The 14701-nt window shown below is 37.0% G+C and overlaps 1 protein-coding gene across 5 annotated transcripts in view; it reads right to left on the bottom strand.

Moving 5' to 3' along the window:
• Positions 1-14701, bottom strand: part of ralgps2 (Ral GEF with PH domain and SH3 binding motif 2) — a 123256-nt gene that overhangs the window by 44946 nt on the left and 63609 nt on the right. For all 5 annotated transcript variants that reach the window (XM_058756826.1, XM_058756829.1, XM_058756830.1 and 2 more), the window contains exon 9: positions 4151-4277. In XM_058756826.1, the coding sequence (XP_058612809.1) occupies positions 4151-4277 (127 nt within the window). The remainder of the gene's footprint in view (positions 1-4150; positions 4278-14701) is intronic.

The raw sequence follows: 14701 nt of genomic DNA, 5'->3' as shown, positions 1-14701 counted from the left end.
GAGCAGATTTACAAGGAGAGTGACTGACAGTTCTTTAATGCAGTTCAGACCTCAAGTTGTACAAGAGAGCAGTATTTTCCTCTCTGCCTTCCAAAGAGCCAGCCCCGTACCAAATACACCGGGGCAAACACACGTAAACATGACATACGTCCTGTTTGTAGTGATAAATTTGGTTCTGTGAATATAAAGTTCAGTTAAGAACAAGATTGCCATCAGCTAAATGATAATTCGACCAAAAATGAATATTCTGTAATAATTTACTCCCTCACACCATTTCAAATGTTAATTCATTTCTTCCTTAGTAGACTATTAAAGAATGTATTTTGAAAAATGTCAAATTTGTTGTTTTATTGTCGCATTACCAATTTTGCTGACCAATCAATAGCTGCTTTTCCACTGTCGGGCCAGTGCGAGCCAGTGCTTTAAACGGGCCGGGCAGGGCTAATAGCCTCAGACCTGTAGCACCAAGCTCAAAATCGCGATGCGTTTCCACCGTCGGGCCAGAAGCTCCGCTGTGCTTCACTAAAACCCGCCCTTTACACGCCTCTATGGAACAATGTAACGCAACCCCATCATTTCTTCAACAAAGAGAAGTTATTAGAAAACTAATCAGAAATAAGTCCCTGGAAATATAGCGCGATCACAAAACGAACATGATAAAAGCGGCTGTTTATTTGCATGTTTTGTTAGATTTAAATCCTAAAGCATCGATGTTTTACAATAGCCTATTAAGTGATACATTGATCATAATGAATTAATTTATCAGGATTGAAAATTAGTCACACAGGAAAAAAAAACAATGTGAACCACTATTTCACAAAAGAAAGAGGAAAAATAGGCCTACCCTACTTATTCAGTAGAGTTTGTTTCTGTTTATTTGTAGTCACAGTATACATCACGTTAAGTAGCAGAGGGAGCTCCCGAACCAAAACCATTATATATTTTATGACACACACGGAACTAAAGTCTCGAGACGAGACTTATGACAGATAAAATATGTTACTAAATAAATACACGACTGTTATAGAGAATGAGAAGCTGACGTCTGATTTCTTCAAGCGGTCGTATTTACCATGTTTAGTATGGTAATGTTAATGGCTAGCGTGCATAGTCTTCTGCATCACTTATAAATATTTCTGCCTTGTATGGTGATCATAATCGGATCAAGTTATTTCAAACACTCGCTGCTGTCTGAGTTTTGAGCTCACTGTTCATAACCACTCGCCTTTGTTCATAACCACTCCTCTGGTCCCAGTTGGCCCGCTTTGGCCCAAGGTTTTCGTCGGGCCAGAAAACCCCGGCCGTTGGCCCTGAGGAAGCACCGACGAGGCACGATCAAGCCCCGGAAGTGACAGTGGAAACGCGACTGGCCCTGGCACGCACTAGCATGCCCGCTTTTGGCCCGATAGTGGAAACACGGCTAATGAACTAAGTGAACTTTGGCATCACAACATTATAATGGAATTTAGATATCAGCCAATAAACAAATAAAGATCTGCTATATTTTGCATCCCTACACCAAATTAATCAACCCAGTCACAACTTAGCTACAAAATAATACATAAACTGCATATGAAATATGAATTAAAGTATGTAATAACACTCTATGGCAGACAGTATTGTCTTTACAGGACAGTAGCCATACAGTATTCAATCCGCTCCTGTAAGCTGCTGAACAGTACAATTTCACGACTCATTGTAAATATGGCTATTAATCTAAAACACTGACTGTGTAAACGCAGCCTAGAGGAACTACAGAGCATATTTATTTCTCCACTTCTTTCTATCTGAAGTCATTTGAACGTTAACACATGATAAAACACATTGGAGAGAGGTACAGCGAAGGACAGAGTATCTCTTTCGCAATAAAACCTATCCATGCCAAAAAGATACAAGAAAACAGACACGTCTGCGAAAAATATGATGAAAGTCAAGTGGAGAGTCAAAACACACATTTTTTCATGTCACTCAGAAGAAATGTTTTCCAATTTGCTCAAGACACAGTTTGTGCTGCCAGTTAAAAAAAGAAAAGAAAAAGAAAAGAAAAAAGCAGCAGTGTAAAAGAAAAACAGTGAAAAAAGGGAAAGAGGATTTTGCTTTAACTGATGCATGCCTGTAGCCAATGGCTCAGGAGCGTCTCCCATTTCCCATCTGAGCTCTAGAAGCCCTGAACAGAAGAGGACTGGGATGGCATTCAGAAGATGATGCAACTCCAACACACAGAAACAGGGCATAACTGCTAATAACAACGCCAGTTTTATATAAGAGTATTATAAGCATGGCACTGAGCAAAATGCATGTAATGAAGCGTGTAAATACATGAGTGAATATGCATTGACAAGGTTGTAAGGATGACATTTCACAAAAGCATGTTTACACTACAAAGGAAGTACACTGTCACAGGCAATTTAATTTTGCACATGTATAATATGATATAATCAGGGGTGCACATAAGTGGTGCGAATGCACGACTAAAATAAAAAATGTGATGGATAAATACACTAGTGAACACTTGAAGTGGATCAAAACCTTTCATCAAAGTTGTCCTAAAACCTAAAATCAAAATGCGTATGATGAACTTTTTTTGACAACTGTATGTTCAGACCGCTCATTTGCGTACCGACATGTTTGACAGATGTTAATGCACAATCACCGTTTTAGATCGACTAACTGTAAGACTGTATATGATTTACATTCAAACTGAAAGCATAAATCTAGTCACAGCAAAATGCAAAACTTCATTCACTGATGTACGTGCGCTCTTCATTCGGCAGCACATTTACTTACTTGCCGGCAACCCAACAAAATAAAAGCTCGCTGATTTTAGGTTTGAAAATGATGAAAATTCATATCAAAATTAATAAATAAAAATGAAAATGTAAATATTAGCATTGTATTTTTAATTGTACTATATATTTAATGCTCACTGTTTATTTTAAAATAGCCTACAATAGTACTCACACTTTATTATATTAAAAAAAAGTGCAAAAATATTATTATTACTATTATTTATTTTTTATAGTTATATTTAATGGGTCACACTATGTGCAGTGTGAGCACCAAACCAAATCTCCAGGTGTTCTTATGCGTATCAGACTGAAAAACTTATGTGCACCCCTGAATATAATATAATCTAATAAAAATTACAAAAAAAAAAAAAAACACTAGTGCTGTCAAAATAATAAATATTCAATTTTAAAAAGCTTATTGAGCAGCAAATCAGCATATTAGAATGATTTCTGAAGGATCATGTGACACTGAAGCCTGGAGCAATGATGCTGAAAATTCAGCTTTGAAATCACAGGAATACATTATAAAAATAAATTCAAATAGACAACTAATATGATAATAATATTTCACATATCGCTGTTTTCATTGTATTTTGATAAAATAAATGCAGCCTTGGTAAACATAAAGAGACTTCTTGCAAAAACATGGTAGTGTACATTATATTATATTATATTGTTCTGGTAACATTTTAATTGTTTACAATATATTTTATATATACCATTAATTATGTTTACAAATATATAAATATTGGGATAAGACGCATTGTGGGACATGTGCGTATGAAGTTAAGGCAACTGCGCTATTTATTGTCTCACCTACACTTTTCTCTTCTTCAAAACAAAGCTGTGATAATACTATTTTTTGTTTAATACCAATATAAAGCTGTCAGATATGACAGAAACTGGTTTCATGACAAATCGCACCTGTCCCTGTAACAGCCTTAGGGGAACAGCCTGTGTTTCCTCTGCCAGTCAATCATTTTTCACAATGTCAACAAATAACAGAGTGAAGAAAATGTAATTACAATTATATAATTAATCGCATGTGTCAATGTGTTAATTTTGACAGCTCTAATTTACACAGAAATAATAATTGCACAAACAATGAAACAATCTCAAAAGGTGATTCTCAAGTTGGCTATTTAGTACAAATCATCCGCAAGGCATTCCTAGAACGTTGAGGATATCTAAACAAGACAAAAGTTTCTTAAATGGGGCAGTTTAATTAAAATATTTAATTGATGTCTGCAAGACATGAGGTGTGTGCATTTATAATTTCCTTGGAAATTGGAACAGGACCTCCCCACAAGGTTATGTTATGTTTTGTGTGTGTGCAAATAAGAGAGGAGAGAAAAAAATACCCAGATATGGGATGCAGGATGTCATGCTCTGGCTGCTGATGTAATCTCTCAAGCGTTTATAGTTGTCTTCTTTAGACATGAGATACTCCAACCTCTCAAACGTGGCCTTGTCCTTTCGACTCAAAAGCTGTGGGAAACAGAGTGAGAAAAAGAGAGTTGTTTTTGTTAAAAAAAACAAAACAATAAGTGAGTTCTTTTACCAGTCTATGATAAGTGCCTTTTAAAGGAATAATCTGGGTTCAATACAAATTTGGCTTTATTATCAGCATCTGTGACATGCAGGAGTGCAGCTACCCTAAGTAGACTACATTCAGACATTTTTTGAATGTTTTATCAAGTCAGCATGTGTTTCTAGACACACAAACATTTAGTAAATCAGGGTTTAAATCATCTAAATGAACTCGGCCGTAAACAATCCAGTCTCTAACAATAGATCTCAAGAGTGCTCATCATCTCTATCATATTCCAGTAATCATTCACAGTTAACATGATTTTTGTTTGTTTTCCATTTATCAACCACTTGGCAATGCAATCGTAAACATAATCGCATTCGGGACAGCGTAAAATATCTCCACCTGACCAAAACAAGAGAAGAAAAAAATTGAAAACTAATGTTTGGTGTTTAGTAACGTTCTCAGCGAAAACAAAAGTAGGAGAAACAAAGACAGCAAACAGACATAAGATTAAATAAGAGCTCTGCAAACAAAGGAAAAGATGATAGTGCTGAAATGAAACCCAGAGCACTGCACAGTAAATTCAAACAAACCTAACCAAATTAAGAGTCACCTGATGTGACCTCTCACGCACGCGCACACGCGCACACGCGCACACACACACACACACACACACACACACACACACACACACACTCCAGGTCTCCAATATCATTCTGTCTGCAGGTCCGTGTGTGGATAAAATGACTGCAAATGACCCCAGAAGAACAGCAAAACTTCTTAGCAGGAGCTTACGCTACACCTACTTCATCCGCTGGAAAGCCACTCTCTCGTGAACAGGCGTACGACAGTTAGCGGAAGCTAGAGATTCCGGTTTATCAAGTTTTAAATATGGATATTTTTCTTACACAAACCCATCTCTACATTTCTGAAGGCCTTTATTAACCCCTGGATCTGTGTTGGAGCACTTTTTATGATGGATGGATGCACTTTTTTGGACCAGGACATTTTTTTATATAATTTAAATTGCGTTTGTCTGAAAGAATAAAGTCATATACACCTAGGATGGCTTGAGGATGAGTAAATTGTGGGGTAATTTTAATTTTTCGGTAAACTATCCCTTTAAGAGTAAATAGGCAAAGTCACTTATAGTTAATAAAATGCCTGTTGGGGGACCATCAAATTAAATTGTTGGCAGATTATAAATAGTCTGCTAATAATGTAATGTCTGGTAGTTGGCATTGTAAAATTAGCTCTTAAATTTAAGATTTAATTGGTAACACTTTACAATAAGGTTCATTAGTTAACATTAGTTAACAACATTAGTAAACAGGAACTAAGAATGAACAATATTTCTACAGCATTTATAATCTTAGCTAATGTTAATTTCAGCATTTACTAATGCATTATTAAAATCACAAGTTGTGTTTGTTAACATTAGTTAATGCACTGTGAACTAACATGAACTATCAATGAACGACTATTTTCATTAACTAACATTAACAAAGATTAATAAATAGTGTAATAAATGCATTGTTTGTTCATGTTAGCTAATACATTAACTCATGTTAACAAATGACACCTTACTGTAAAGTGTTACCATTTAATTTTATCTTATAAATTTAATTTTTGCTTTTAGTGAATTGAGTCTTGAAGACTCTGATTTGATTGAATTGATATTCATTCGAAATTCCTTATTTATACTTTTATCAACGACTCGTCCAGCGAATCGTTAAAATCAGCATATCTTAACAATTTTGTTTATCTTAAATTCGTGGCCAACAATCAAAACACACAAAATAGTAATTTATTAATTTTGAGCAAGGTAGCAAGGGCTCGACAGCTCAAGGCAGTAACTGATCAAATACAAAACACAAACACTGCTCTGTAAAATGAAACGCGTTTATTTTCTATTCGACTACAGTACTAAATTAAAACACACATACACACACACATAGAAACGTTTCGGAAAGGAGTTATTGCGATTTGAAGAAAGTCTAAGTCTAGCACTCTTGTACTATCTCGTAACTTTAATTGGGCAGATCACAAGCAGAGGACTTTACTATCTTGATTCTTAAAGATTAATACACCAGTTTCCAGCAGAATTATGGAGAGAGAGTTTGTTACTTGCTCTAAGTTGAGTTGAGAGGTACTCTCCAGTTCCCTTTTCTTCCTGGTTGGGAAACCCCAGGGCTGCTGATGCGGTCCTTGTGTGACGTCACTTGGGGAACCCCTTCTGCGATTGGTTGGCTTCCGCAAGACCAAAGTTTTCAAGCAGCGAGCAGCTACCCTCAACACGATACGATACGCTTGAAAACTTTGGTCTCGCCTCACTGATCACTTAACATCAGGTCGATCATCCAAGACTTCAACACTCCTTCAAACTTCTGACCGAAGAAGCAAGACTTCAAAGCATTACCACTTGCGCGCTGCCAGGAAGCCAACCAATTGCAGAAGGGGTTCCCCAAGTGACGTCACACAAGGACCGCATCATCAGCCCTGGGGTTTCCCAACCAGGAAGGAAAGGGAACTGGAGAGTACCTCTCAACTCAACTTAGAGCAAGTAACAAACTCTCTCTCCATAATTCTGCTGGAAACTGGTGTATTAATCTTTAAGAATCAAGATAGTAAAGTCCTCTGCTTGTGATCTGCCCAATTAAAGTTACGAGATAGTACAAGAGTGCTAGACTTAGACTTTCTTCAAATCGCAATAACTCCTTTCCGAAACGTTTGTATGTGTGTGTGTATGTGTGTTTTAATTTAGTACTGTAGTCGAATAGAAAATAAACGCGTTTCATTTTACAGAGCAGTGTTTGTGTTTTGTATTTGATCAGTTACTGCCTTGAGCTGTCGAGCCCTTGCTACCTTGCTCAAAATTAATAAATTACTATTTTGTTTGTTTTGATTGTTGGCCACGAATTTAAGATAAACAAAATTGTTAAGATATGCTGATTTTAACGATTCGCTGGACGAGTCGTTGATAAAAGTATAAATAAGAAATTTCGAATGGATATCAATTCAATCAAATCAGAGTCTCCAAGACTCGATTCCCTAAAAGCAAAAATTACATTTTAAAAGGTAAAATAAAATCTTAAATTAAGAGCTAATTTTACAGCATGTAGTAGAAAAGTTACTAGTTAGTAGAATGTCTAAAGTGGACTATCAAAATAAAGTGCTAACAGATTTTTAAAATGCTAAAACATTTTTCACCAAAAATCTTTGAATGGAAACTGATCATCTAAATACATCTGTACAAAAGATCAAATTTCCACTGAAGAACAAAATGATATTTGGATTATTCTCAAATCATACTGGATAATAGGTCTGTGACGGTATGGGATTTTTTCTTACCACGGTGAAGTAGTAACAAATATCGCGGTTTGGTGGTTAATCGCACGACATGCCCCATTGCTTAGTTCCGGTGAGTTGTGCTAAACTTCGATTCCTATTTCTTTAGACATTGTTTTTCGGATAACAGTCCGTGGATAGAAACGCACTCGTCCAAACACAACTTGTTAAAAATTTCGTTAGGCCTATAGGTTGTACAAAAATTGTAGCCTATTTGTTATTTTTATTCGTCTTCTCAAAATACAAAATTCGTTTAACATTTTGCCATCAACACAGTAGGAAAAGTGTCGCAGAGGGAAAAAAAACGACATCTGTCATTTAAATTTATAAGCAAAATATGAACAAAACCGTTGGCTTGTAGACATTGTGAAATTAAATCACTTTTTAACCGAACAATTTAACATCCCTGAGAAGAATGTCCGAGTCAGATTTGCCAGTAAACTTCTTAGCAGTAAACTGACCATTTTCCAGTCCAAGTTGAACGTCCTTCAAGGACAGCGCATCCACACTTTGCTTTGCCATCTTTATTCTGCTGTCACTCATCGACAACCTGCCTGTTGTGTCTGAGGGCCGTTATGCACTTGCTGCGCGCACAGACCCCGCAATAAAACAGAAAGCACTGGTCCGTGCGTGCAGCGTGTGAGCGATAAGAGTGAGTAAAGTGCAGATATGCTGTTCTGAAAGGACGTGGGGATATTGTTAGTCTGCCCGCTCTCGTTCAAATTACACCAGTTACCGACCGCTGCCGTGTTTTATTCAGGAATTTAATCCCGCGTCGCAAGAAAGGTCAGGTCCCGCGAAATGCAAACCTCTAGCTTCCTCTTGCAAATATCTTGCAAAAAAAGCATGGTGATGACGGTGATGACCTCAACACCGTGGTCGGCATCTCATTACCGCTGTGATGTGGTAATGCGGTTATCGTCACAGCCCTACTGGATAATACAATTTATAAGGGAAAATATTTGAATAAATTACAAAAATAGCCACACAGAAGTATCTTCAAAGCCCACTATATAGGAGTGTGTGCGTTTGGCCATGTCTAAGGAAAGTTAGTCTGAGAAGCCATGGAAAACACAGATCTGTCAGAAAGAGAGGGGGAGAGGAATATTCCAGTTATGTAAAAGACTGAAAATGGTACACTAGAGACAGGATTGAAGAGGGAGATGTTGGCTGTGACTGAAGACAAGACAAGACAATGTTTCCAAAGAAAAGAGATACACTGAGATGCAGGATAGACTGATCCTTATAAAGGTTTACCATGGTAACCATAGCTCCCCTCAAAATACAAATAAATACTGCTTGCACATGCAATAGCTGTCACCAAAGTGCTAAGCATTCTACACTCAAAAAAATGATTCTTGCCAGTAATTGAAATTAAGCAAACAATTTAAATAAAGTATATTTAAAAAGGGTTAAAATAACTTTTATTGGTCGTAATTACTCTCTCTCAACATGAATGTAATAAATCAGAGACAAACCTGATAAAATTACATACACTATACCTAATTTGTTGCCGTAATGCGCCAATTAGATAAAAAAAAAACAAAAAAACTTTTTGTGTAGGCAGCAAGTCAATGAAGGCGCGACTGCGACTCAGCGATAAGGAAGATTAAGAATGGCTGTGGAGATTATACAAGGTAAGATATTTTCTTTATTTGTAAGTAATTTAGACTTAAACATCATCTATTTGTACATTTGAATCGATCTTGACTTAATAAATATCTTAGTTTTGCCGTGCCTACACTTTCTTCGAATGAACTAATGTTAGGCATTCGGCCTTCCCTGCTTCTTTGTTTATACTGTCGACTACGTGCATCATTTTTGCACTGAGGCAGATAAGTGTGCATGTTGTTTTTAAAAATAACTGATTTGTCATCTTGAGGTAACGTACATTTCACTTTCACACACTCATTAAACTTGCATGAAAGTTATCTGCATGTAAACATTACATGATTTCTAAAAAAAATTTAAATAAAAATCTATGTATGTATAAGTTTTTTGTTTTGTGTAACTAAAGTTTACTCATTTCTTTATAAAAGTATTGATGTTTTCGCTCTCTTTTTTGACTTTTAGATATGTGAGTGTATGAAAGCAACATGTAAATGTTTATAGGAAACGTGCTAATCTACATAAGGCGTTTAGCAGCAAAGGAGGTGCTTCTACACAGAAGATCACACGCATTATGGCAGTTGCAGACAAGGTGCGGTAAACTGCATTTCATTTCTTTAGAACTAATTACAAAGATTGAACTTATCAGTTTTTATTGTACCATTTTTAACACGTTTTTAATGTTGTCATAATTTCAGTGTGATGACACACTTCAAACGAGAATGTGTGTGTGTGTGTGTGTGTGTGTGTGTGTGTGTGTGTGTGTGAGTGTACCTCAATGAGGACATGACAACAGTCAAAGAATTCCAGGTTAGTATATACTTTTCTTGTACGGACCCAAACATACATTGCCAGACTGTATATTGTCAATATTTCAGTGAAACTGAACAATGTGTTGTTGTTGTTTTTTTTTAATGCCTTAGGACTGCAACCCTGAATTCACTCAGACTTTGCAAAGAAGGTGCTGGTGCTGAGGATGAGCCAGATGTTGGAGTTTTGATAGATGGTGTGAAGCTGCTAGAACACTTAGAGAGTATTTCCTCTGGATTAGTGATGCTGTTCGGACTGATCTACGCTCTCAACAATCTACCCTCAGAGTCTCAAATTCACATTTGAATTCTTCCAGAAAGTACTAATGAATTTGGATGGCAGCAAGATTTCCTCAAATGTTCAAGCACTAAAAATGTAAATGTTTCAGTCAATAGGACATAGGACCAGTTTCCAACAACTGGAGGGATATTAAACTTTTAAGCTAAAAGAAATGACAAGGATACCCTCACAGAGATTCTACAAACTGATGACACTAACTCCAGCATGCAAGAGACTGCACCTAAAGCACCTTTCTGTGTCCTCTAGCTGTAATATGGGAGGTGTTAGCCCTAGTGCTACAGACAGTCCAGGAAGTCAACTTATCCGATGACTCGTTTTCTAGCAGTGCTGAGACTGTCTTACTTGTGTATCCCGAGTCAATAACCAGTTCTTGGCCTCAGGTTTTTCTAGTTCCTCATTCTTCATTTTTTGATGAAATTCGACTTTAGAGAACTGAATGCTACTTATTCCACCACCAAAACTAAGAACTGACATTCAAGATGAGGAGATCTTTAGGTATGCAACAAATTCCACCACAATGATTAGGACACTTTTAGCTGACCTAAATGTTGAAATGTAAAAAAAATAAATAAAAAAACAAACCCTGGTTGTTCTAACAAATAATTATAAGGAGAGGGACCATTTACATTCGTGTTTCACATTATCTGGAGAAAGTACAAATTGTTTACTATGCAATAATATAACAATGTTACCTAGAAAATGTGAAAATGTCTGATGTTAAAACAATTAATGAAGCAACTGCAACAAAATAAATGTTTGAAAATTTAACATGTTTTTGACCATTTATTTAATAGAACTGAGAAAATCTAAGGTAATAATATAAAGCAAGTAACAAGTTATTGGAAAAGAGTAAAGTGTATCTGTTCCACAAGCTTAAATCATAGTTCATCAAATAACATAACATTTATTTAATTCAATCACGTCAATTGAACATGACAGGGTTAAGTTGAAATAAACGTTAACTTTTACGTTGGATTTATGTGATTAAATTGGATGGAAAATTGAAATGTAATTGAAATACATTAGTTTTAAGTTTTGGGGTTAAATATTTTTTTCAGTGATATGAGGTTCCTTGGGTGTTCCAGGTGGTTCTTTGGTGGTTTTTTACTGGCCGAAAAGAGAGACAAAAAGGGAAAAAACTGGGAAACCTGAAGTTGCTAATGTTAATGAATGTCAGCAACCCAAGTGCTACACAGATGCTCGTCTACAGAATGATTTGTGAGCAAACATGCTGTGAAGTAATAAAAACCTGAGGAACAGGTGTCTGTTTTATGATAGTTGCCCTATTTTATAGTAGAAACAGATGAGTGTTTGGGAAACCCCACTATTAGCTTTAGGTTTAGCGCAAGCTAATGATCTTTAAAGAAACTGAGGCAGTCAGTTCATAAGGATATCATTAACAACAACAACTCCATCATTAGAAAGAAAGGAAATATCCACTCAAGCACCATCACTGCATGCTAGTTTAATAAATTACAGGGGTACAAAAATCACTACCACTATTGAGTGTGTTCAAGTGGAGGGTATCATGTTTGGGAAATGAATTGCATGATTTAATTCCAGTAAAGATTGAAAGGGGAAAAACTAAACAGAGTTCCTTGTTATTCATCAGTCTAAGTATTGGAAAGAAAAAGCTCAAGGTTTCACAGTGATTCATTTGTTTGCAGTTTCCAGCCCTCATCAATATCTAACTGAGCGCGTGTTGGAGGCCTGGATAATTTCACAACCTATAAACACACATGAAAACAGAGTCTAAAGAAATTTGGACACACACAGTAGCTGGGTTGGACAAAATGATAATTGAATGAACCAAGAACCCAACTGACCCAAAAACACACACAATGCTTTGAAAAAAAGAAGAAAAAAAAGAAAAAGAAAATATAAAAATTGTTTAAAATGTGCAAATAATTTCCTAGTAATTATCATAAAAATATGCTTTAGCAAGTAATTTAAAGGGGTCATATGATGCGATTTCAAGTTTTCCTTTCTCTTTGGAGTGTTACAAGCTGTTCGTGCATAGATAAGATCCCTGAAGTTGCAAAGACTAAAGTCTCCAAACCAAAGCAAGATTCTTTATCAAAGTTAAGACTCTGCCACGCCCCCCTAAAACGGCTCATTCAAACACACCCCCACATGTCTACGTCACGATGTGGTAATATTTGCGTAATGCCGACCAAATGTTCACACAAAGAAAGGTTGGTTTCAGTAACCGCAGTAGTGTTGATGCAGGCAGTCATGTCAGGGAGGCGCTGTGTGCTTCTATGTGAAAGCAAAAGCACTTTATTTGGCCTTACGAAAGTAGATGCATTTCGTAATCATTAAGATTACTTAAAACAGAACAGTACAACCCAGATGTTATCACAACGCATTTTATGGACGGCCGTTTCGTGAACCTAGGAGAGGAGGTAATTCTGACTTTGCTATGACAATCTGGCGCTTCTGAATCAGCGACTGTATGTATGTTTTGTTATTAGTTTAAGTATTTGTATTTGCTGTGTGTGTGTGTGTGTGTGTGTGTGTGTGAGAGAGAGAGAGAGAGAGAGAGAGAGAGACGGTCACATCACAGTGGAGTCATCTTTCTTAATCGCGGCTTGTGTGCAAACACATACGAGCATCATCACTGTGCGACTCTGTTCCCCTTTCGGGCTTGAACTGATGGTAAAACTAAGGACATTAGCTGTATCTCATTTAGGAGACTGCGTCCTCCGGAGGTCGAATCCTCTGGAGGTTGCATCCTCTGTAGTATGCGTAACGTATACGAAGTGTCTTCGTAGGAGGGGCGGAAAAGAAAACAGGAAGTATCACATTGATTTGCCAACACATTTAGAGCATCGTTGCGCTCTCACACTACTTAACCTTTTCACACGTGAGTTTAAAATATTCTAGCTGAGCCCCCGGCGTGAGTTTTTTTAGGCGACCGTTATTTTAGAATGTATAGCCTTATTGTTTCCATGGCGACGCGTCATACATGTCATGTGACACACCGCAGCCACGATAGCGCTGTATGTGTATGACACATGGATTGCTTTTATTTAGTTTTTCTTTTTTTTTATTATTAATATTCACAATCATACTCGCTATATTATGAAATATCTGATATTCCGATTCTGAAATGTGCGCAAATAAATGTATTTGGTTGTTTAAACATTTTTATAATGACCGTGTTAGTTGATCTATACTGGGTGATGGGCGCCGTCATGTTTGTTCGCGCTGAATCCGAGCTGTGGGATTTACAACACGTAAATTCATCCTCTCCTCCCGAAACACGTTAAAGTAAGTCTCCAGTAAACTGGGAGAAGAGCAGAGTAAACTTTATTGTTACCTACACTATGTGTATATGATATCAATAAAACGTGTCGTCAGATTATATTTGTAAGGATCATTATTGCTGCTTCCATAGACATCAGCGCATATTTTACAGACTATAAATGTGTGGTTTTGCTAGTTCTTATGTGTATTTAAATATCTGAAATCTAAAATAAGCATTATATGGTTGAAAACACTGAATAAGTGATAATATTACAAGCGCTCGCGCGTCTGATCTGGCTCCGCGCCAGAAAGCAGATTTGAATTCAGCAGTTGATGACGTGACGCACTGAACGTTCTAATCACACCGGTGTGATCGTACACTTCAGGGACCAGCCAAGACTGATCACACCGGTGTGATCGTACGCTTCAGAGACCAGCCAAGACTGATCACACCGGTGTGATCGTACGCGTTAAAGGGTTAAACGAAGGAAAATTATTTCTAAATTTGGTAATAATAAAAAAAAAAAAAAATTTACTTGTTTTATTTTGCTCAATGTTTGAGGAGCTGCAGCGTACGTACAACAGACATCTGTTAGAGAGAAAAAAAGGAGGAGGATATTAAGAACAAAGTTTATCCGTTTTTACTGGAGGCACTTTAAGTTAAGTTGAAAACACCACATCTGCGCTTGTGTGTACATCTGCTGGCGCCGGCATTTTTCAAATTAACGATGGTTGTTTATGGCGACGCATAGAATTGTGGGTTATCTGTTGCAGCGAAGGATATACCTGATGCATCCTCCGAATTCCTGTGAAAGAAGGTCGCATTCGGAGTGTCCTACTTGCTTTTCTGAAATGAGACCGTCTCGATGACGTATGCACCCTTCGAATGAGAACTCCGGAGGACGCAGCCTTCTAAATGAGACACAGCATTTATTAACTGTCTTTACTTTTATTTTGAAAGCTGAAGCTCGCGATTATGGAAAGGGGTGTTACATTTCCGACGAGTGCTTGTGGCGTTCGGCCAATCGCAATGCACTGTGCCAGTTGGCCAATCAGAGCAGAC

This window comes from Onychostoma macrolepis, chromosome 20 (genome assembly GCF_012432095.1).
Source record: "Onychostoma macrolepis isolate SWU-2019 chromosome 20, ASM1243209v1, whole genome shotgun sequence".
NCBI lineage: Eukaryota > Metazoa > Chordata > Actinopteri > Cypriniformes > Cyprinidae > Onychostoma > Onychostoma macrolepis.
This window is presented reverse-complemented; position numbering and strand designations above follow the sequence as displayed.